The following is a 22,995-nucleotide window of genomic DNA, read 5'->3' as shown; positions in this document are numbered from 1 at the left end:
TTTGCATTTATCTGTCTAATCATAAATGCCTCAAAAAACAAAAAAACCCACCAGAAAAAAAGACTCCAGCACAAGACACAGAGCTGTGCACATAGGGCTATATAGAGAAACCAGCACAGTGGACACTGATTGAGAAGAGCCAGCCTGAGACAGCTGGGGCTGGAGGGGACAGCACGACCAATTGATGCAGTATAGTCAGAGATGGGCAGATGTCAGACCATGGGTGCTAAGAGCAGAGCTCACTGCTGGGCACCCCCAAAGCTTCCTGGGACCTGAACATCAGTGCTTGGGTCCCCCTGCTCACCCCTCATCACACGTCCTCTGCCCAGCACAACACACTGGGGAAGGGGGGAGGAGAAAAGCCAGAACCCCCAGTCTGTACTTATTAAGCTTATTCATTTCAGGGAAAACCCCCAGGAGGCCAGCAATCCAGGAGGAAACAAACAAAACGAAAAAGCCAGTAAATAAAAGAACACAAGTGTGGAATTCGAGTGGCCATTTTAATTTAAGTGCAAGGAGGAAGCAGGGATTATTGGTTACAAGAAACAGCTCTGTTATTCCAAGCTACATGTAAAATCGTGTTTGGCTTCTTACCAAGCACCCCAGGTTGTGCAGACACCAAGGAATACATATAGTCTCCATGAGTCAAGCCACCATCCAAAACACCACTGTTATCCCAAAGTACAGAACACTGCTGCATGACTTGTGTTTAGAACAGCAGAGAGGCTCTGACGCAGCCTGGCCCTGCTGGGGAAAGTGATGTAACACCCAGAGTGAGGGCAAAGGAGAGGTGGGAAAGGTAGGGAAGAAAGAACATGGGTGATATAAATGAAGTGCTTCATCACTCATAAACCAGGTGAGTAAAACTGACTGTTACTCACTCTGTACAGCTTAAAATCAACAGCAGCCGGCCATGCTCCCAGAGCTGTGCACATCCCTGCTGGAGGACTGAGAGGCAGATCAGGAATCCTCCAAATACACTTCACACAGGCTCTAGCCTCAAAAGCAAAGAGCACAGAGATTTCTTTTCTACAAGTCTCTATCAAGCCCTCTGGGCAGCAGCAGGAGATCAGCAAGGTAAAAGCTGATAAGCAGCAGCTTGCTGCCTCCCCAGAGCATCCCTGGCAGCACTACTCAGCCCAGAGCTTGTGGCAGCATTTGGATTCATCTCCTTGCCACTGCTGCTCCCTACACCCTACATCCTGCTTGGAAGAGCTCCCTGCAGTATTGCTCCCAGCACTGCAGGAGCACATGGGCTGCTTAGCCCAGCAGTTCCACCCAGAGACTATGGATGTCACAGGCAAACCTGAATGGATAAGCAAGCAGGAAGCAGCAGCCTACCTCCCTCCAGCACTGGCTGCCAGGACAGAGCACAGGAGCAGCTCAGTGCATGGGCACACAGCACACAGAGCTGGAGGCCATGCAGCTCAACGCTTACTACACACACACAATGGCAGGCAGGACTAGGACCACGATTTCAAATGAGCAGATTACACATTTAAAATCCAAAAAAGCTGCAGTGCTCTCTGAGGCACTCTGGCTGGCCTCGAGGAGCAGAGTAAATGGGCACAGATTTGCACAAGGCAAGGAACTGTCACGTGGGACTGCAGCCCTCCACTGGGGTAAAGTGTGCCCTCCACCTGTCCAGCTGCACACACCCACACGGACAGCAAGTTGGCTGTACGAGGTCACGCTGTGTCCCTACAGCAGCAACTTCATGGCACCAGTGTAAAGGACTGCTCCAGTCCTCAGAGTGCAGAGACCGAAACACAAACACGCACAGAGCATAGTGTTGAAGGGCTGTTTGGACAGACAGAAAAACTCATTACACAGCAGAGACTGGGACAAGGAGCTTCCCAAAGAAGTACAAACATTTGTTTCCTACCTGGGCTCTCTCACACCGTAGGAAACGCACAGACAGCATGTGCCCTGAAGCAAAGATTCACTCTCTTCTCTCCAACAGCAACTGAGAGCTCAATTTTAGGTCAAGATTTAGCAGTCCCGTTAAGATTAGCTGGAAAGGCCTTTCACCTGCAGCCCTCCGTGCAGGTTCAGAGCTGCAAATGCTGCATGCTTACAGGGTGTGCAGCTGTGGAGCTGCAACTTCTTCCAGGGTGTAGCTCATGCACTCTAAGTCAGCTGCCTCCATCCTAGCACACCCTCAGTGCTATATGCTGGCAAGCTCAGCTAAGAAGTGTGAGATCACTGCAGTGTCTGCCAGACAGGCTCCTATCTGCTCCAGTGCAGCAGAGAGGTCTCTATTTCCTAGCAGCCTCTACGCACAGCTGCTTCCTGCATGCTGTCGAAGTGCTGCTGGTTGAGGAACTGAGGGATCTTTCATTTGGCAATGGCATGGATATGCCTGGGGGTGGGAGGTACGAACTGAAGAGCTGAAGAAGGGACAGATTGGTCTTACCACTCTCCAGCTCACCTGGAGAGTTTAAGAGGGGAAAAGAAACCAAAAGAAGAGCCACACTTCAGTGCCATTCTTTGTGTTTTAAAAGACTAGTTTCTTAAAATATAAAAACCATCTTTCTCCTGGAAAACACTAGAACGTAAACAATAAAAAGGGAATTTGGGGAGAAGGGAGAAGAGGTTTGAATGTGCTTCCAGGCAGCAGCCCTTGCTAAGAGCAGCGGGTGCCTCCAAGGCCCTGTGCTCACCATCAGCCCGGTTCCTATGACTCTCTCATTCATTTAGAGCTCCCCAGTGGGTCTGGATTCAGCAAGTAGCAGTTCACAGCAAATCTTGGCCGGCTGCTTAATCCTCTTCATCTTCACTGATGTCATAGGTGACTGCAGACTCGTTCCTGGAGCGGTTGGCTGGCGAGGAAGGAGGAGTCTTGGTTGAAAAAGGCCAACGGAAGGAGGGAGATGGGGAGCGGTCATGTGTGGGGCTACTGCTGGGACTCTGCTTCGGGCTGATGGCCTGCAGCATCCGGCCCTTACCCTCCTTCAGCATGTGTTTCTGGTGATGGAAGCAGAAAGGCAGTTAGCATGACTCAAACAGAGATGGAAATGGACAGTACCCACAGCTTGTGCAGCGTTCGGTGCTGCTGAGTATCTTCAGTGCTTCATGCAATATAAGAACAGAAGAAACCCAAGCACAGTTCTAGCCTTTGGACACTGCATCCAGTTTCACCATTTCCAGGCATCTCCAGAATGAAGTGTGTGTGACATTACAGAACAGCCTGGCAAAAACTCATCGCTTCAGACCCATCTCATCCCAGTGACAAAGCGACAGCCAATTTCTTGGATGCTCTTCGGCCTGCAGGACGCAAGCCAGGGTTCATAAACCAGCATTTGGGAAACAGGAACCTTTCAAACTACTAGATTTATTCAGCTGGCAGTGGTGAGGGATCTCAGGACTCAGTGCTGCCCAATCCTGGGACAGCTTGTCTGGAGAGCAGCAACACAGCCAGCACTGCAACAAACCAGAGGCTTTGTTCTGCAGAAGGTGGGCTCCAGGGGCCCTGAACTGACTGCCAAGGTCTCCCAAAGCCCCCTCCTCCTTTTCCCAGAGCAGCTCCTTACCAAAGCACCTTCTGGGCCAAACATCTCCAGGAAATTGCCAATGAACTCTCGAGACTTCTCTTCCCACTTCTGAATGAGATCAATACTCTTCTCCTCCACTTTCTGGACAAATTCCTTTGATTTCTCCTCTACGTCCTTCACCCTTTTTTTCACCTTATCCACACGCTCCTGCAGGTGATATTTCTTCTCCTGTTGAGTAAACAGTGGGTCAGAATACAGCTCCTCTGATCTGAGTGGCAGAACAGAGGAGGTTGCTATTACACCGAACTGCTGCTTAAGACTCAGCACCTCCGTGGGTTCTGACATCTCTCCTTCACTTCAACGACACTTCTTTCCTAGGCTAAATGGCAGACATACAGTGGTGCTGTGAGATGCTTCATGGCAGTCACTGGCACAGTCCACAAAGCACAACCAAACCCAGAGATAAGCACTGTTTAATCACAGTGCATGGATGAGGTAAATATTTATAAAATATACTGATCAGGTTTGAGTGACCTGCTGGAGGCCTTCTTGTGTATCATCACATGCCAATACTTTTTACTGGGTGTTCTCAAACAGAGGCAGAGTTGCATGCCAAATTGAAGCCAAGCAGCCATTACCTCTCTTGTTCTATTTTGACTTGATTGTATTTAAGAAAGCATAGTGTCAGAGCGATAAGAAAAATGTTTACTGCTTTACTTCCAACATCAGAAAAGCCTCCTGTGGTGTTATTTTGCCTCTGTGCTACAAGCCGCTCATTACAGGAACACAGCACGTCCTTCCTCACTACCCAAGCCCTGTTACTCCTGCAGCTCCACAGAGGGGGCACTCACAGCCTTTCTGAACAAGAAGTTACAGCGAATGAAACACACTTGAGCTCACATTAATGAAGCTGACGTTGAGCTCTTTAGCTGTGTAGCCCCGCTGCAGGTTCCGCCTGGCATACACATCGTAGTCCCGCACGATCCGGGTGATGATATCCGACGTTGAGATCCCCTCAGTCCTCTGCGTTGGTGCAAACATGCCTGAAGGGGGAGAAAAGGACTCAGGACAACAGCAGCAAGACACATGCTGCCACCTCTATTAGTAAGCCACCTCTCCTGCCATGAGCACACTTTCTACCTGTCTTCACACCACGACGTCTTTGCCCTTGAACGTACAATACCACATTCTTCCCTTCTAGGACTGTGAGGAGGAACTAAGACTCAAGCACGCAGAAAACATTTCTTACTGAAATACAAACACATCTTTTAATTAAAGAGCTCCAATCCTTCACTTCAGCAGGTTTCAGAACAAATTTGGAATAGTTCAATGATAAGGATAGAATAAAGAGCACTGCAAATTCATACATGGAAATGTAAGATCTGATGGATTGGTTTTGAGATCTTGAAAATCAGCTGCACCCCCTCTGAAGTTTACAGCTATCAGCTAGAGGGTCCACTCTATGAACTTTGTAAGGTTCCCCATTTGTGAGAATCTGTAACCCAAGCCATAATTTTATTTATTTATTTTTCCTAAAAGGAGGTTGTTAATCACAACAACAAGACTGTATGTAAGAATTAATCTGGAATGTGGAACAGTCTTGACCTCATGAACTAATGCCCCAAATCAGACTTCTTTCTGCGCTCAGAGCTTCCCAGGCAGACCTTGCTCGCAGGGGGCCACAGCCACTTTCCCAGTGTAACCTTGCCACACAGGAGAAACTCCAGCAGATCTTCAACAGGAATCCCTGGTAAATCCAACTCAGACTCACCTGCTTCTTTTATATGCTTATAAACATCATCACTGCCAGCAGAAGAATAGGGGATGTCATCATGTGCAACAAAGTCAATCTGAAAATTAAGAAAGTGATGTAAGAGTCAGCATTTCACCTCGAGCATGCAGGTCCTGCTTTCTGCTGAAAGATGATAACTTTTTGCTCAATACCTCCACTCAGGGGCATGACAGAGAATAGCAAGACACTTTCTTGAAAATTTAAGGCAGAGCAGTCCTGTATTCTCACTAGCAATTTCCTGCCAAAGCCTGTTAGCACACATCAAAGAGGAAGGGCTGGAAGTAAAGACACAGCTGCTTTAAACTCCACAGAGAAACAGCTTTTGAATGTCCACGAGGGAAAACTGAGCATACTCCCCAGACTCTTCCTCACTTCCCAAAGCAGTTCAACAGATGTCAGAGATTCCTTTCACTTTGTCTTATCAGCAGCTAAGGTAAGACAGCTTTCCTGGTCTCCAGCTGCAGGGAAGCTAATGTAGATTTAATGTGGTCCTGCTGAGAGCACGACGATGAGACAAGCTCCAGAAAGCATTCCCATCCCATGTTACACCCTCCTTACTGCCCGATCCACATAATTCTGTGACCAGCATCAACTTCTCCTGGAACACAGAAACCCTTTTTGCCCTCTCAGTCTCCTTTGCTGTGTCACTATCTGCCAGCTCAGCACATGCTTCCACGCAAGAAGCCCCACATAGCTCCCACAACACAACTCGTTCTATATTTAAGGATCTTCAACAGAAACAGGTTGCTCAGCCAGAGGTCACCCCCAAGGGTGGATTCTTGCTGTAAATAGCAGCTAATCAAAATTCAAAGCAGGTGAGATGCCATATATTACCCTATGCTCTGCCAGGAATTCAGGGGTGAGCGTCCACGGTGCATTTCTCACCACTTCATCTACATAGCGACAGTGCTGCACAGCGTCGTACCGCTCGTTCTCATTCATCACTGTGAAGCCCTTGAAGTTGTGGGTTAGCTCATCACTGCAGACTGAAGAAAGAGGCACAGAGAAGAAGGCACAGAGAAGAGTGAGGCTGAGCTACTTACTGCAGTACTTCACAGCAAAAGGTCCCTGCGTACACCTCTGCTAAGCCAGGCAATCTCAGATGTTGTTAGAGGGAGGCACTTCAAATCTAACTCTTCTAGCCACGGAGCAAGAGGAACAGGGAATGTTGACAGAACACCAAACCCTTGGGCAGTTTTGGGCAGGCCATTTCTTTGGGGGTTTCTGCACAAGTTGGGGACCTACACCCCCGAACCTGAGGGTCTAGAGGCTCCAGTGCTTCCCAAGCAGACCAGCTACAGAAGACAACCCTCCTGTATGAAATTGCACATGGAGCTCTACCTGACAGAAACCTCCGTATTAATCTATGGATGTCTCAGGTCTGTTAACTGGAGCCCATGGAAAAACTAAAAAAAAGAAGTAAATCCCTATGCTTCTGATTTCATAAACAGCATACCACAGTCTGGCTCTTGGAAACATAATAAAAGAGAGTTCACAGAAAATTAAGTTCATTTAATTAAGTCCTATGGAAAAGTAAATGAACAACTCTTCATAATCTGCACATAAGGCATTCAAAAGGAAGTAGCTTTACGTGGTTATCAGGCTCAAAAGTAAACAAGGCATTACCAGCCTCAGGGGATGGGATGTATTTATGTTCCAGACAGATGATAAAGAGCGGGTGAGACTGCTCCCAGCTTGGAGCTAACATTCACTCAGGCTGTGGCCTCCTGCCTCTGTCAGTTCCCAGTGTGAGGGGAGCAGTTCACTGTCCTCCCCCTTCACCAGTCACCCAGAGGCAGAGCATGATTAACACTTTTAGTGCAGCAAGGCTCGTAATAGTGCTTCCTAAAGTTATTTTTCTGTATGATGTACAATATTTATGCACCCAGCTTGTCCTTCTGCCAGTGAGATTTCTAAGCTCAGGGCATTTTGAAAGTTTCATTAACTGTAGCAGCCCTCCCATCTCCTTTCCCTTTCTAGACACTACTTGAGCACACATAAAACATTCAGAAGTACCATTGTAAAAAAGCTCTCAGCAGCAAGTGAATCTGGGACAGGGAAACAAATCACACAAAGACATTATTAATGGCCTATCACAAGATTAGAATTTCATTTTGCTTCAAGAAGTTGATGGTAGTTGAGAAAACTAGTTACAAGTACTCCCAGCTCCTGCTACCTTCACATCATTATGCAGCCTGACTGGAGGTCACATCCTGACAGACAACATGCACAGCCTGACCTGTCTGTAGCAGCACATGCCAGAAAGGTGGGTGAAAGTACAGGCACAGAGGCACTGCATGGACAGATGGCAGTGATTTCAGCAGCCAGAAGGAAGAGTTTCTTCCTTCGTGTCCCATTCTTAAAGGAGACTTGGCTGATGCACCTGGCTAGGTCTCCACAGGTAGTCAGGAGTCCATCACAAACTAGAGGAGACAGATTAGGTTGATGAGGAGCCATTTCCTTTTGGTACAAGATTTCTTTCTGTAGACATATCTGGCTGTCAACACAGAGCAGTAAGACTTCAACAACAGTGAGGGATTTAGGACAACTGGTTGCAATGACGGCCACTAAGGTCATAAGGACAAAAACCCCATTGTGCTCTCTGAATGCACAACAGCAGAGCTTAACCGTGTTCCTACGAAGTCAAGAAGATCACTCCTTACCTCCCACAATGAGGTATGTGTTTGGGAAGAGGTTCTTCGCTTGCATCAAGGCCCGAGCATGTCCAGAGTGAAACAAGTCAAATATCCCATCAGCATAAACTCTGACAGGGCGATCCACTGTGCCAAAGAAACAGACAGACAGACAGACATTGATGAGGGTGCCTTCCTGGAGGAGCAGCTGCTGCTCATGCCTGTGACATTCTGAAACTCACAGAGTTGCAGAAAACTGGAGGAAAAAAAAAAACCACAGAAATGAAATATATCCAGGTACACTTTCCTGGTATCTGACACTTGGGAATGGCCTGCTGCTCTCTGGCTCAAATCAGGCAGACTCAGATTGGTGTGAACAGAAGCACAAAGCCACAGCAAGGAAGGGGCAGGAAAAAAGACCCAGCAGAAGAGCTGAAACCTCACGGTCTGGAAAGAGCCCTGTCTGTGCCCAGTGATAGAGCATGGGAGACAGCAAGAGGAAGACTTGATGCAAATGGAGGGCTAATTGGTTCAAGCCAAGCAGAGGACTCAGTTTGAGGACAGCCTCTTGCAGTCATTTGTCAGCAGAGCTGCGTCTGTCTGAAGGTGCCAGGAGGCTCTGGATGGCCAAAGATTTAGAGACCTAAAATTGCAAGAGCTTCCTGTATGTCAGAAGAGGGCTGACCCTCACACAGCTTTGTTAAAGTGCAATTATGTTCTGGAAATTGGCTGGGACATCTGTTCCTTTTCCTCTGTATCTGCAATAGCTGCAACCTCTGAGAACAGGCAGAAACAGCAACAAGGAGGCATGTGCTGTATTTTAGCCTCAGTGGGCATGATAGTCATCAAATCAGACAACTTTGTGTAGGTTCCAAAGACTTTCAGCTGGGAAACTAACACAAAGTGTGCAAAGCACTGCATTTGCAAAAACTCCTGCAGGAAATCAGTGTCAGATCTCAGTCCGAGCTGCTTTTCTTTCAGCATCAGCAGCAGACTGATAATAAGAAATGTAGCATTTTTATTATCTCAAGGCAGCCACAATAGAGAGGCCAAATAAGAAAGCACTGTCTGTACACTCTGTTTGACAAGAGAGGGCAATCATCCCCCAGGAAGGGACCGTCCTGTCTGCTTTCCCTTTGGGCTTGCAAAGAGAACAATTTCTCCCAGTTTGTTTTAGAGAATGAAAAGACATGGTCCTGCTGTGGGGCTGGCCCGTTTTGTTTAATGACACTGCAGACTACAATGGGATGTTCTGGACAAAGGTATATGTTGGTTTTATGCATCTATTTCAAAAGAGATGACTTATAAAGTGCCTAACTTTAAGCTGCCTCAGACTAAGCCATACCAAAAAACATTCAGGTCTGACACTAAGGTTTAGCTATCAGAGGCATGAGGAAAATCTAAAAAATCAAAATTAATTTATTTCAAGCAACCTTATCAGTGAAGGTATAGCTCCTCACACATGGAGGCCAATTTCAGTTGGACTGGCAAGACCAATTACACACAGGAGCAGTTATCTACTTAACAAAGCATGTGGCTGCAATCACATCCCCCACCCCACACTCAGCATTTATACATTCCCCTTAAAGTCTGGTTCCTACTTACAAGGGGTCCCTCTCATTGCTTCTTCATACGTCACTCTGATGTACGGTTTGCTGTAATCGATTTCTACTTCATCAGAAAATGGAGCTGGCTCCCTCAGTCCCTGAACAGACAGAGAAGGTCAGTGGTGAGAATGCAAAGGTGAGCACGCAGTGTGGCAGCAGCAGTGCAATTGCAGTGTCCTAGTCACTGAGTGACTCACTGTATCTTTGCACAACTTGAGCACATGCGCTGAAAGACTAATTAGTGCTAAACCTCCAAACAGTCCTGCAAGGTGATTAGCCTCAATTTGGGTGCAGGGGAAAAGGGAACTTTAACGTAACTCATCCTCACAGCTCTGCTCATTGAGGCAAGACAAACACTTTGCTGTGCTTGTGCCGTGATGTGCAAATGATCACAGCTCCTCAATTTGAGTATATGAACGAGCAGAAGAGTAATACCAACAGCAGAACAATTCACTAAGGCACCTGTGTACCACTGCTCATTTCTGAGCCATATGTAACAAGAGACTGACATCTCTGTGGCAGAATATATCTTAATGCAGCAGGAAAACCTCTATAATCTACTAGCTTGACCTCAGCTGAAGTTCAGGTATCGTTTCTGGTTTCTGAATGGCAACAAAACATCTGATTTTCCCATAATGGAACAAACAACTCAACTTCCTTCTAGCAGAAAGGTGTGAGGTGGCAATGGGTTTCTCCTTCCGGAGCCAGAAGAGTAGGAAACAAGCTTGCAGCTCAGTACAATAATTCAAGCTACAAAAAGCTAATCAGCAATTTCCTCCCTGGCTTCCTCTCTCACTGCAACATCCTGCCACAGCACACAGCACCACTGCAACCAGAGAGACAACTGCTGCTACTGTTAATGTGATTCCTTGTCACAGTGCTCCAAGTGAAGTGCACAGGACAGCAACTGTGACCACTACATTCAAGCAAACCAACGCTGCTGAAATCTGCATTAACATCAGCATTTACTGAGGTCTCCACATTTCACACTGCCTCCTCTATTGGATCCTTACTGCTAGGTAAGGCCTGTGCTTCTCCTTTCCTCACTGCCATTATATCTGGGACTTGTGAATAAAACCAGATTCTGCACTGTGGTTGTCAGTAGTGTGATAAGAACCTAGGAATAAGAGGATAAAAAAACTACCAAAATTATCAGAGGATCGCAGAGAAACAACCTCAGAAGCTCCTGCCAACCTTGCCCTTCCTCCACAGCACCTGCAAGGATCAGGACACAACTTGATGTGCACAATGCAGCAGTCTAGATATTACTTGTTTTGTGCCACTCATATACAGATGCTTTATTTCTAACACAGGACAGACACAAATTTGAACTGCAAATGATTCTCATGGAATAAGCCATACTCTGCTCTTTCCTTATCAAAAGAGATGGGGTCTTTAAGAAGGACAGGATGCATTTTGATGAGAGTCATGCAATAGCTCAAGCCTTCATTCCCAGCACTCATGTGTCAAATGTTCTGGGACAGGACTGAAGCTCTCAGTGAAGAGCAAAACACTGTTATCAAAGAGGAAAGCTGTGGCACATCACTGTATTTCACCGAGGACTATCACCCCAGAATGACGTGGCAGGATGGAAGCTGCTTGTCACTGAGATATAGGAAGAACAACCAGATACATGCACACGATACGAAGGAGAGCTCTGGAAGAGGAGCAGAGAAGAGCTGTACAAAGCTCATCATCACAGTACCACAGCAAGGACAGTATGAAGTCAGCTCTTCATACTGACATTAGCTGGGGACAGAGCCCTATGGAAGAGTCTCTTGTCACACTAGGAAAATAAAAAAGAGTCATCTTCTCAATTTCAGACAGGCTGCCTCTGTAGGTATTGAGCTCTAAGCCATCCCACAGGTCCCCTACTTGACAAGGACTGCTTTCTGCCTGGCACAGGAGCTGTCTCTGTGCTTTTTTTGGGAGTGTTTCTCCCTCTTGGGTCAGTGAGAAAACCTACCTACACCATGTGAATGCTTTCACTCGTAGCACATGGATACCTTACATGCATGTCTGTTTGGAAACAGATGAAGTGACTACAAACAAGCAGGACAGGCTGCAAAAGAGGCTTAGCGACGCTTGCTTCAGATCTAATTTAAGCCCATGTTGTATGTCATTAGTACAAGCGAAGGAAGATTTCAAACTGGCTTTGCAAGGACAGCTCCTGTCATCTGCTTCTTTCCTCCCCCTTGCTTTCTGTGTCCACAGAAACTCCGTCGCATTTATTTTCCTGCTGCTCTGACCTCAGCACCCAACCTCCCAAGCACTTACAGCTCCTGCCCCTGCTTACTTACGAATGAGCGCCGGGACACTTTTGGAGGGATTCCATCCAGCTCCGTCGCCCCGTTGGGGCCGGATCCATCTTTCCTTCTCTTTCGGGAATTCAGCCTGGAGGAGGTCGGCGGCTCCATGTTGCCAAGCACGTCCAGGAAAATCTGCAACAGAAGCAGAAGAAAAAAGAAAAATGTACCTCAGCTCTTCCAAAGCAAAATCAGTCAACAGCAGGCAGAGCACACAGAAGGTCGGTGCAAAGACACAGCCACCTAACAAGGGGCTTAGCCAGTTCTATTTGGCACCAGCTGCCAAGGCTTGACAAACAGTGCCTGGTGGGAATACTGAATCACTTAATGCAACTCAGAGCTGTTCTGCAGAGAGAAGCACGCAGCAGTCAGCTGCCTCGAGAGAAACACACAAGAGTTGCAGTGCGAGTTATAAATCGTTAGTACAGGTTAGTTGTGCTGTTTTAGCATCTGAAAGGCAACCTAAGGATTAAGGCATGTCCAGTGCACATTCAGTCCTCCCCCAGCTCTCATTTTGATGATACTGGATGGGATGCAAACATTAAGCAGAAGGGTAAGGGAGAAGGGGAGCAACCTCTGGCTATACCTCAGATATGGCTTGCTGCTTACTTTGTGCTCGTATAAGACCGAGTTGCAGCTCCCCGGTGAGGCCAGCTCACCTCGCCTCCATGCTTTCCTCTTTTCCCGTCTCCTCCTGCAGCAGTGACTCAGCTGGTGGTGAAGCAGCTGCCTGTCACATTAAAGCACACTTACTCCTGGAACTTTGTGTACCAGGCTGAAAACAGCAGTAGTTGTGATGAATGGACAAAAAGAAAACACATTTAGGACAGAAAATGTGACAGCTATCTGTGAGTTAGCTATCCTGGCTCTTGCACTGGGGTCACTGTACACTGCTGCCTTCCCAGAAGGGCCTGAAGCATTAAGAAGAACAGCTGAAGCAAAGCTATGGGTTTGTAAAAATGCATGACAGCAAACATTCCCTTTTCAGCTGCTGCAGGGGTTAAATACAGCTGCTGCGTTTGCAAAGTTTATTAGCAAAGTGCAGCAACTAAGTATCACCTCTCTCCCTCACTCAAACTGCAGCAAACAGCACTTTGGACCTGCTTTCCCTGAGAGCAGCATGAACCCTCCCCTCCACCCAGGAATGATGCCTACTTGCATGCCTTTACACCCTAATCACTAGGGCTGTGTGGAATTCAAAGCTTCTCCCCACCCATCTGGAACACGTTAGGTGGGGTAATGAGAGGTAGGAGGACAGGCAGAGACCCTCTGAGCACCCTCTGTGCTGGTGCTCAGGTCTCTCAGAGTGCTCCTGCTTGAGATGAGCTGAGGCTGCCCTAAGCGCTGGCCAATAGGCAAAGCTTTGCCCTCCAGAAGACAGCAAGCTGGATCTGGTGAAAGGGAGCTGTTAAGAAGCAGACTGAGTGACTGGACTTAAGTGCAGATGACTCTGAGTTAAGGAATGTCCCAAAGGAATTAAATGCTGTTTAATAGCTTGCAAGCACACAGCTTTTCCCACTGGGCATCACCAAGATGATACCTTGGGAACAGCATTAGGGTCAGACACAGCTGAACTGATTTGGGACTATGCACCTCAAACTGCTGTTAGATCCAACATAATGCACTAAGATAGGAAAAGAGAATCTTTAGGTCAAGAGCCAAACAATGCTGGGGAGAAGATAAAAGTGCCTGTGGAGAGCAGCTGGAAGAGCTGTATCATCTTCCAAAGGGAAAAGAGGAAGGGTGTGTGGACATTTCACAGTTGCATGAGCCATTCAGTGCTCACCCATAATGTCTATGAGTTAAGTGTACTGCATTTCCCCTATTCTAGTAATCAATTTCTGATTTCCTAACAGGAAAACACACGTGAGTGAGCAAATGCAAACTCAGGAGCAAAGACTTTGCAGCCGTAAGCTTTAAGTCTTCAAACTCTTAAGCAAACATTTAACTCTGGGGCAAGATCTGTGCCATAAATGCAGCAACTTGCACTGTGCCTCTATGAAAACACAGGGCGTGACATAAGTATTCCTTGGGCTTTGCAAGTTGCCATCTTGCAAGCATACTCTGCAAGAAATATTTACTTCACCATCACAGTCCTACCAGAAATTGCCCAGTTCACATAAACATTCACATAGCTTATGTCAGAAGGGACCTTAAAGCCCACCCAGCCCAACCCCTGTCATGGCTGGCAGTCCCCCACAAGCTCAGGCTGCCCAGGGCCCATCTGACCCAGCCTCGGGCACCCACAGCTCTCCAGGCAGCAGCACCAGCACCTCACCACTCTCTCCTTCACTTCCATTCACTTTTCCACTTCTCACAGAGCACGCAGTCAAAAACGTTAAACATGACAACTGGACACACCACATCTGAAGCCTCATGGACGGTGCACAAGAGCTATCTGTGCTGATGTTACAGCCAGGACCTTGTGATGGAGCCTCTGCAGCTTGGCTGGGCACCTCCTGAGTGACACAGCTCTGTTAATTACTCAAACTAACGCAGAAATTAAACAGTAATTTTACCACTCTTTAGAGCTTTAAAACCTCTACCCTGTGGCTAGCGTGTTTCCAGGAACTCCTCCCAACACCAAAGGCGCCTTCATTAAAAGCTGGGAACAAACTGTTTTGAAAAACAAACCAGACCTTAATGCAATAAAGCTGCTTACCTTATAACTTCTTTCTTTGGGGGGACCCAGATGACCAAACAGCCCTGAAGCAATGACTTTTTAACAGTGTGATCCAGCATCTGTAGCTGAGCTGAACTCACAAGCACACATCTTTGCTCCCCCAAATACGTACAACCTGGACTGTTCTAAGATTAATTATATTTACAGCAGATGGGAAAGGGAGAAAGAGAAGGTAGCTCTGAAGGCTCCTTTTGAAAAGCTGCAAGATAAAGAACCGGCATAACCAAAAGAAAAATCCCTGTTGTAAAACACTGATGTTGCCCTATGGGTCTGATGGATCACCATCCTGCACCACCGAGCCGTGCTCAATGGGAGAAACTGCTATCCAGGAACAAAGTTAAGAAGTGCCCTGTTAAGGCAGACCCACAGGGCAAATCACAGCCTCCCCACCACCTCATGACACATTTGGGGCTACACGACAAAGCAAAACAAAACTTGCACCTTAAACTCAAAACCTGTACAAAGTAAGAGGTGACTGCAACAGCTCAGCAGACGACCCAGCCATCAGCTGCTGCCTTTGCCAACAGAGGTCCAAGCTAGCAACAGGCTGATGCTGGGACTATGAGCCCTGCTACGCTGCCACACTCCCCAGCTGCATTGCCTACCTTCACGTTCCCCTGTTGTCCCTCTGAACTCAGAGTCAGATGCAGCTGTCATGTGCTGCTCTGCCTACAAGATCACTCCGCTCTGCAGAAGCGAGCTATTTCTCTTCTGCTGACTCATCTGCAGACAAATACTACCAAACTTTGCACTCTGCCAGCCTTCTGCTGGGAGGAATTGCCCTGACACACAGAATAGAGCCTTGGGGAAAAGGAAGAAGTCCTGTTACTTCAGACAACTCCCTCTCAGGCTAGGAAGTGCCTGAACTACCCTGTGTCCCTCAGTCACAGGGAGAACAGACTCATCACTCTGTTCCACAATACAGAGCCACCAGTTTATGCATCTCTGCAGAGATCTGTTGTAGCAGAAAGGCTGAGAAGAGGTTAACACCACCAGACTCATCACAGACACCCCTAGAAACAGATGAAAGCCTGTTTACAAGATGAGGGTTAACCCATACATAATTACTGGGAGAGATCAGCATCTCTACAGCCTGTGTTTAACAGCCTCGCCCAATCTCCACACCAGCCCTGCCCACACTGAGGGAATGAAACCAGAGACGCATCTCACTGTCCCCAGCTCAGCTGCTCTGCCTGCAGGCAGAACCCCTCCAGCCCGTATAAAGCTTACTCGGGGTCTGGCACTTAAAACACAGGCTGCTCCAACCACTCTGGTTAAGCCAACACAGCTATCTTGCAATACATTAATAGCCACGTGAACGCGATCCCAGCTCGGCCACCGACTGATTCAACAGTACCCACACTTGGAGCTCTGCTACGCAGGCTATCACATCTCCAACCCAGGCAGGGCCCAGCGACCGGCAGCCAACAGAAGGACGCTGCCGGAATCGTTACAAGCTGCCAGCCCTACGCCATCACCCCGGGGCTGGGTGCCCGGCGCAGGACTACGGCAGCTGCGGGTGGGATGCAGCGGCCGAGAGCACCCGGGGACCGCGGGGCACAGCGGGACGCAAGGCCCCACTGGTGTCCCGTGCCCGGGTATGGCAGCACAGCCCCGCACGTGCGGTCGCGCATCACCGTAAGCGGATCCTCAGCTACAAGTTACGCTCCGCGGCTCTACCACAGCTTCAGAACGGACACAGCCGGCTCCGCCCCAGCCCACCGGGCATCCCCCCCACCCTCCCCAGACCCCGAGCCCTGCCCGGGTCGGCCGAGCACGCTCCCGCTGCCCGCACGCACCTGGCCCGGCCCGCAGCCGCCGCCGCCCCGCTCCCGCCAACGCCAACGGGGCGCCGGGCGGAGCCGCGCGTCGGACGGAGCGCAGGAAGGGACCGCAGCGGCCCGGGAAACCGCGCCCGCGATCTCCGTTCCGGCCTGGAACGCCCGCCCGGCGCCGAGGGGAGGGAGCGCTGTGGGGTTTCCACCCCGCTGGGCGGAACGTGGCCTTCTGGGTGCTGACAAAGCCGCCTCCTGTTCCCGGATCAGAGAGTAATTAAACGAAGGTGCTTGCAAACAAACCTGTTAGAGAAACAGAGCCATGCTAACTCCAGAGTTGTACGCAGAAGATGCCTTGTAACTTCCGCCTTGACTGCTACGAGCTGGAGTGGCAGCGTGATCTCCTCCAGCAGTCTCCTCCTGAGGAGGATTCAGGATTCATCCCGCTTAACTGCAGCCCCAGAAAAGCCCCACATACAGCTGAAATTCTTCAGCTCTGCTTTTTCAGCCCAGATAGAGAGCAGGCACCACACAACTCATCCTGCCTTCCAAAGGGCACTAAGATGCTTTCCGGTAGCACCCAATCTCCCAGGAACCAGCCCAGTCCTCTGGAGACTTTTTCCCCTGATTCCCAGCAGCCTTCCCTGCTGCTCCCATCAAAGCTGGAGTCCAAACAAGTTTAGTCTCCAAACATCCATCCTCATATCCTGAAACAGTTCCAGAGAGGCAAAGGTTGAGAAAGCACTGCAGTATCTATCAAACAGGGCAACCAGCATGATTCCATGTGACACAGGTGCCTGATTGCACTGAGCCAATGAGGAGCTGCAGCTGGTAGGAGTTCTGTCACTTCATCAGCTGAGCAGGCTACTGGCCTGACCCAGTGTCCTAAATACCTCGTCCTCCTATCAATTAATATCATTTCATGTGACACGTAGCTGGAATCATCAACCCAGTTCTTAAAGTTAAGTCCCAAGAACAAACCCACGTAGGCAGAATAAGAGGTCAGCTTTATGGATTAGACAAAGAATCCCCAGAAAATGCGTATCTGAGCAACAAAGGCTAGTGCAGCTTGTAGAGCAGAGAGGACAAGCAGTGGAAAAGGCCAAGGTAAACACACAGGAGAGAAAAAGCAAATATATAGATTTATTACATTATATTTCTTGGAAATACTTCATTCTCAGAAAACTAACAAAGTAAAAACAACAGAACCCTCTTAAAACAGAAGTTGTGCCTTCCTTAAAAATGACAGCTCCTGGCAATATGCTTTTTAGGACAAAGCCAGCATGCTATATAAAAACAAACAGCAATTTAAAGGACATAATAACACACTTAAAGCTATACTGACATCAACAAGGGAGGAGGGACGCTGTAGTTCTACACATGTAGGATGTGCTGAGTAGAGCCATATTGTGTTAGGTATTAAAGGATGAATACAGTGCTTTTGTGTATGTTATGGTAATGAAAGATACCCAAAAGCATCCTCCCCCACCTCTGTACTTTTGTGCAGATATCTTCAGTAGTAGAAGCAGCCAAATGCAGCTACCACACAAAAAAGACTGTCCTGAAGGAAAAAGAGAAAAGCTGTGTTAGCAAAGGCAAACTCTTTGTTAGCCCAACTGAAAAGGCTGACCTCAGGGAACACCCAGACCAGAGCACTAAAAATACCTATAACCCAGCACTTCAATATACCTCTTTTTTTTATTTTGGTCTTTTTAATTACTTATTCACCTCAGTTATGGTGTGTCTGAATGCCAGAAGCACCTCAACTGATTACAGTTACCAGAAGTTCTCACTACCAAAGAGTAATCCATGCTTCTCACTGTATTCTGTAGCTTGTAACAAGGACATTCTCCTGCCTGACAGCCTCACAGCCCCATGTTTTTGAGCACTGTCTGGAGTCTTAAAGCAGAGTTTGAAGCATTCCAGAGTTAATTTAACCTGGGAAACACTCTGTAGCCAGGACAGTAAAGGAGGAGGTTTTAAAGTAAAGTCTCGACTTTTCCCTCAGTCCTGGACTCCAGCCTTACTTCCAGAGAGCAATTCAGCAAAGCAAATAAGAAAATACCTTATCTCATGTGTTTTCCTACTCCATTTGTCAGATGGTGCAACTTAAGTGCAGTGTATGATCTACTCAAGAAACAGGTTTTATCATTTTAGACATTACACTTGCTTCACAAATTTGTGAACAAGAAGATAAATCATGCTGGGTCAATAGTTTTGGTTCCTTCCAAAAAACGTGGTGCCTGCTTTTATCTGTGCTACATGAAACAACAGCTTCATACTTCCCATGATAAAACAGTCAATGCTTACATTCATGAAAACATCATGAGCATAGCTGTCAGTGTCAGCATCCCAGAAACATCGTGCAGCCATGCTAGACAAAGGAGAAAAAGCAAAGCCATTACCTATAAAGTTAGGTGTAAGGATCTAAGTGATCACAGACACTTTAATTGAAAAGACAAACTGACTTTCCTTTAAAGATAAGGGAAACTGGAAGCATTCTTCTGAATCCTGAGCCTAGATTGCCGTTGCTAGATTCCTGCTACATGCTGTAACTGCCTCAGTATGCTGCAGCCTCAAACTCATTGCCTATCAATCTCACCCTCTCCACTGTGCAGCAGGGCTTGCACCCCCCCATTGCTTTGGTGCTTCAGAACCTTTTGACTTCAGGTCTGTACATAACTGTGGCTAAATTAGCTTGCCCATTCTTGTCCTTCACCTCTGGCATCCCCACATTGCATTCTACCAATTTATTTATAGGGAGCTATCATATTTCTTGGCAGCCTTCACATTACTAAAACATGAGCTAAGCACTTCTAGCCCTTTCATATCTATGCTCCCTGTTCCCTGAAAATCCTAGTGGCCTTTTGTTTTTTTTTTTTTTTTTCCACCTGTCTTACCTCAAAGGCAAATGACCAGACTGTCATGGGATATTTCAGATGAGACCTCACTGCTGCCTCATCTTACTGATACTGTCTTTTCTCTCCTTCAAATGCCCAGCTCCCTACCTGCTCCAGTCAGCTTCCGCTGATGGGATTTCTGTTTGCTTCACTTATTTTCTGCTGGAGTACTAGACACAAGAATAAAGAGAAGCCCTGCATATAAGGCACAGAAACACTGTGTACTTTTCCCTTTTGTCTTCTTACCCAGCAGTGACAGAAAGCTACACCCCACTACAGCAGGAAGGAGGAATTAGTTCGTGTGACTGTAGGCATCTGGAGCTAGATTTTTCAAGTGCTCTGTGCCTGCAGTCTAGGCTAAAATCCTACAAGAACATTACACTGGGGACTATAGACATTTAAACACCAGAAAAATATTTATTTGGCTTTAGATACAAGTGAATTTCCATGGATCTTGTGCATCAGCAGGGCCCTTAGAATAGACTGGATGCATACTTCAGTTCATTGTGAATAGAGCATGAAATGCCCTAATGCAACACACCTCACAAATGCCATTCAGCATTTCAGCTTGCTAAGAGCCATCACGCAGCCAATTACCACCAATCAACTGACTTGTTATTTAATCAGCCACAGCTCAAACCATTGCTTGCTGCCTAAGAGAAAATAGTTCAACTATTAGCACCTGCAAAGATATCTTTCCATTGAGGGAAATTGGAAGCAGCCCCAAAAGGAGAACAGAAAGACAAAACCCAACAACTGAAAACCACAGAAATACAATTAGAAAATCCCAAACTTACTTCACTCCTTCTCCTCTCTGCTCTCCAATCACAACCTGCACCACCATTTTGTATCTCTCAAATCCCTCCTCTGAAAATAAATAAATAAATGGTGAGCAACCTCAAAGGCCATACTTATTTAAAGTGAACCCTAAATGGGACCAAGAGAGACAGATTTTTAATTGCAAAGCACTGTTCTGTAAAACTTTAAAAAACATACATGCAATTGATAGAATGGACAGATTGCCTCACAGCTTCACTTTCCTTAGCAGTCTTACTGTCCTTGGAAAATCAATGGGGTACTTGGTATCTGCCTAAATACACATCTATTACGTTGTAGTTCTACAGCTTTCAAGAATTGAACACCTGAAGAGGATGTAAATAAGGCCACGGGTGGGTGAAAACCAATTTAAGATTTTTTTTTTTTTAAAGCTGTTCTGATGCCAAATTATTTTAGAGATTTTCTGCCACATAGGTGTTTCCTTTACACCTGAGCTGGGATAAGAAGTCACATAAAAGCACAGGCCATGCTGCGTGTCTGCAAAAATACAGGATCCTTTCACAACAGTAAAGAAATAACTTCAAGGACCAGATCAAATGAGGCCACAATGACGTTCCAGAATTCAAACCAGAAAAACACATCTTAAATAAGACATTGATCCTAATGCCTTTGTCTTCAATACAGCAGCAACCTGGGAAGACTCTGGCACACTATTTCTGCTGAACAATTGAGCATTGCATACTGAGTCTGTTAACATCTGTGTCAATGTTTATCAGAGATGTCAGCTGATACAATGGCCACACTGGGCCAGTCTTGCTTCAGGCTACTACCAGCACAGCCCTTCTGAGAGCTTCACTATGGAGAATCAGCCCAGTAGATGGAGCACCAGCCTCATCCTCAAGACAGAGAAGCATAAAAGAGAGTGACGCTATGGCATCTCGAGTGCTCAGTGCTGAAACTCTTACAAGAAAGACCTGCTGGACCCTGAAGTTGGCTGTCATGCTCAAAAACACTGGAGGGCATCATGCAAACCACCACCACCTCCTCTCAGTGCTGTAAGGCCATACTCCCTACCTGCCTGGGCTGACTGAGCTCTCAAACCTGTCACCCTGCAGTGCTACTGTTGTGCCTTATTCTGACCTCCCTGCTCTTCCAAGGGAAACAGCACAGTCAGAAAAGAACCAGCTTTCCAAGCAGACCTCCTTACCTTTCAGCCTATCTTTTATTACCTCCGATAAAGACTTCGTGAGCTCAGGCATTTCCTCGGGGACGTACTGCACGTCAGCCAGCCTCTCCTTCAGTACCGCACGGATGCATTCCTTCACTGTGGACGGCTTAAACCTGCCAGGGAAAAGAGCGACAACAAGAGACCCAGAAAGCTTACTCTCAGCACAGGCACGGAGCTATCCCCTCTAGCTCACCTGCTCCCCTTATACCCCGCACTGGAAGACAGAGAACCGACCCAGCCCCCCTTCGCCCGCCTCACCGCTGCTGCAGGCCGGGCCGCAGGCTGTACGTGCTCCCACTCCCGGCCTCGGCACCCAGCTCGCCCATGATGCAGTCCCGCCGCTGGTTACCCCGGCAACGCCGCTACTTCCGGCGCACAGCATGTGACGTCATCACGCCGCGCCCCGTTTTCGCTCCGCGCGCCGCACACGGTCGGGGCTGCAGGGGGCGCCGCTCCGCTGATGGAGCGAGATGGCGATGCTCTGCGTGCTCCAGCTCCGCCCTGTTCGCACCCGGGCAGCGCATCCGCGTCCTGACCCGCCCGCGGGCTTTGGGGACCCCTGCCCCAGCGAGCTGCTGTCTTTGCAGATCGATGTTTTCCTATCGTTGCCCCGGTGCCGCGTCCCAGGGCAGAACGGTGCGTGTAGCTTAACGGCAGATTAGAGAAGCTGACATCCTGCTTCCTCTGCCCTTCATCTCGCTGCTGCAATCTCTCCGATCAAGTTTCCTATGTCTAGCAGCGGATGACACCGCTCAGAAAGGTCTCAGCACCTGGGCTGGAATGGAAACTGCGCGCCAGCGCGGCGGGGTGGAGCATGGGGCAGGAAACCACCCCCGTCCTCCAAAACGAGCGGGGATGGTTGTGTCGTCCACCTCTCTCCGCGACGCATCGTGGATCCCTAAAACTCCTGCCCCAAGTTCCCCTCCCCAAGCGGGTGCTGCTCCGGCAGCGTCCCTCGCTCCGATGATCCATTTGAGCCCCCATTCTCAGCATGCATTCGTGCACCTCCACCCTCACTGCCCTCCGCTCCGCAGGCGGCTGGCCCCTCGGTGCCTCTCTCCGCTCAGCCCGTGTGGGCTGAAGCTCCGCGCTTCGCCGCGGGGCCACGCGCAGCATGCAAATCTCCTGCCCGGGCCCGTCCCAGTTTCCGAGAAACATCTGCGAGGCAGCGCCCGCTGTTTATTTGCAAACAAAGTTAACCATTTCCTGCCCCCTCCCGGCCGCTGTCGCCTGCTGCCTGGTTCAGACCCACATTAAAAAATGTGTGTGTGGGGGGGTGAGAACGCGGCAAGCCTGTAGGTTTCTCTTTTTGCATTTTTCATGGTTGTATATGTGTTCCCCGTTCATTTGGGAAGCTGTTTTTCTCCAGGCTTCGCGGTGCTCAGATCACGGCCACATCCCAGCTGTCTGCTCATTGCTTTCTTCTTTTCCTTGCACAGTTTCAGTGCTCCTAAATCCTCCCTCAGGTTGGACCAAGCTATGTTAGGACCAACCCAAAGCCCTCTGAGATGTTTGGGGCACTGCTTGCCTTGACAGGGAGACTGCCATGCTCCATCCTAGTTTAGAGATGGACAATTTACTTTTTAAAGGATCAAAGGATTAACTTTAGCCTGAATGCTGCTTTTTCGACCCTGGCATCCAGCTGCCCATATCCGTCTGCCCTGCCTTTGCCCCATCTTTGCTTCACCCTACAGTTTCCCACCCCCTCCCTCATAGCACATTTTACTGCATTGTTCTGGGGCACTATTCTCACTGCCCATTCCTTCCAATGATCCGCTCTGCCTTGTTCCAGGTTGCCTT

At 48.2% G+C, this 22,995-nt stretch overlaps 3 protein-coding genes across 4 annotated transcripts in view; all 3 read right to left on the bottom strand.

The window, feature by feature from the left end:
- The window catches only part of TFRC (transferrin receptor), a 118,328-nt gene that overhangs the window by 27,832 nt on the left and 67,501 nt on the right, over positions 1-22,995 (bottom strand). The window lies entirely within an intron of this gene.
- Positions 1,789-16,359, bottom strand: PCYT1A (phosphate cytidylyltransferase 1A, choline). 2 transcript variants are annotated; one of them, XM_065748497.1, is made up of 9 exons: positions 16,315-16,359; positions 11,827-11,967; positions 9,525-9,624; positions 7,950-8,066; positions 6,121-6,272; positions 5,266-5,344; positions 4,395-4,537; positions 3,534-3,722; positions 1,789-2,967 (listed from the first exon to the last, which is right to left on the bottom strand). In XM_065748497.1, exons 2-9 carry the CDS (start codon positions 11,941-11,943, stop codon positions 2,761-2,763), a joined length of 1,104 nt encoding a protein of 367 aa, XP_065604569.1. In that variant the 5' UTR covers positions 11,944-11,967; positions 16,315-16,359; the 3' UTR covers positions 1,789-2,760. The 2 variants fall into 2 exon arrangements, with proteins under 2 accessions (XP_065604569.1, XP_065604571.1); XM_065748499.1 differs by lacking the exon at positions 16,315-16,359 and having other exon boundaries at positions 11,823-11,899.
- DYNLT2B (dynein light chain Tctex-type 2B) lies at positions 17,399-21,521 on the bottom strand. The gene is made up of 5 exons (XM_065748500.1): positions 21,454-21,521; positions 21,175-21,308; positions 19,988-20,057; positions 18,601-18,664; positions 17,399-17,851 (listed from the first exon to the last, which is right to left on the bottom strand). Exons 1-5 carry the CDS (start codon positions 21,519-21,521, stop codon positions 17,804-17,806), a joined length of 384 nt encoding a protein of 127 aa, XP_065604572.1. The 3' UTR covers positions 17,399-17,803.

The sequence above is a fragment of the Cyrtonyx montezumae genome, unplaced genomic scaffold, assembly GCF_038088225.1.
Source record: "Cyrtonyx montezumae isolate F1298 unplaced genomic scaffold, pur_monq_1.0 scaffold_5, whole genome shotgun sequence".
Classification (NCBI taxonomy): domain Eukaryota; kingdom Metazoa; phylum Chordata; class Aves; order Galliformes; family Odontophoridae; genus Cyrtonyx; species Cyrtonyx montezumae.
Note: the sequence above shows the minus strand (reverse complement) of the source record. Positions and strands in the feature narration are given on the sequence as shown.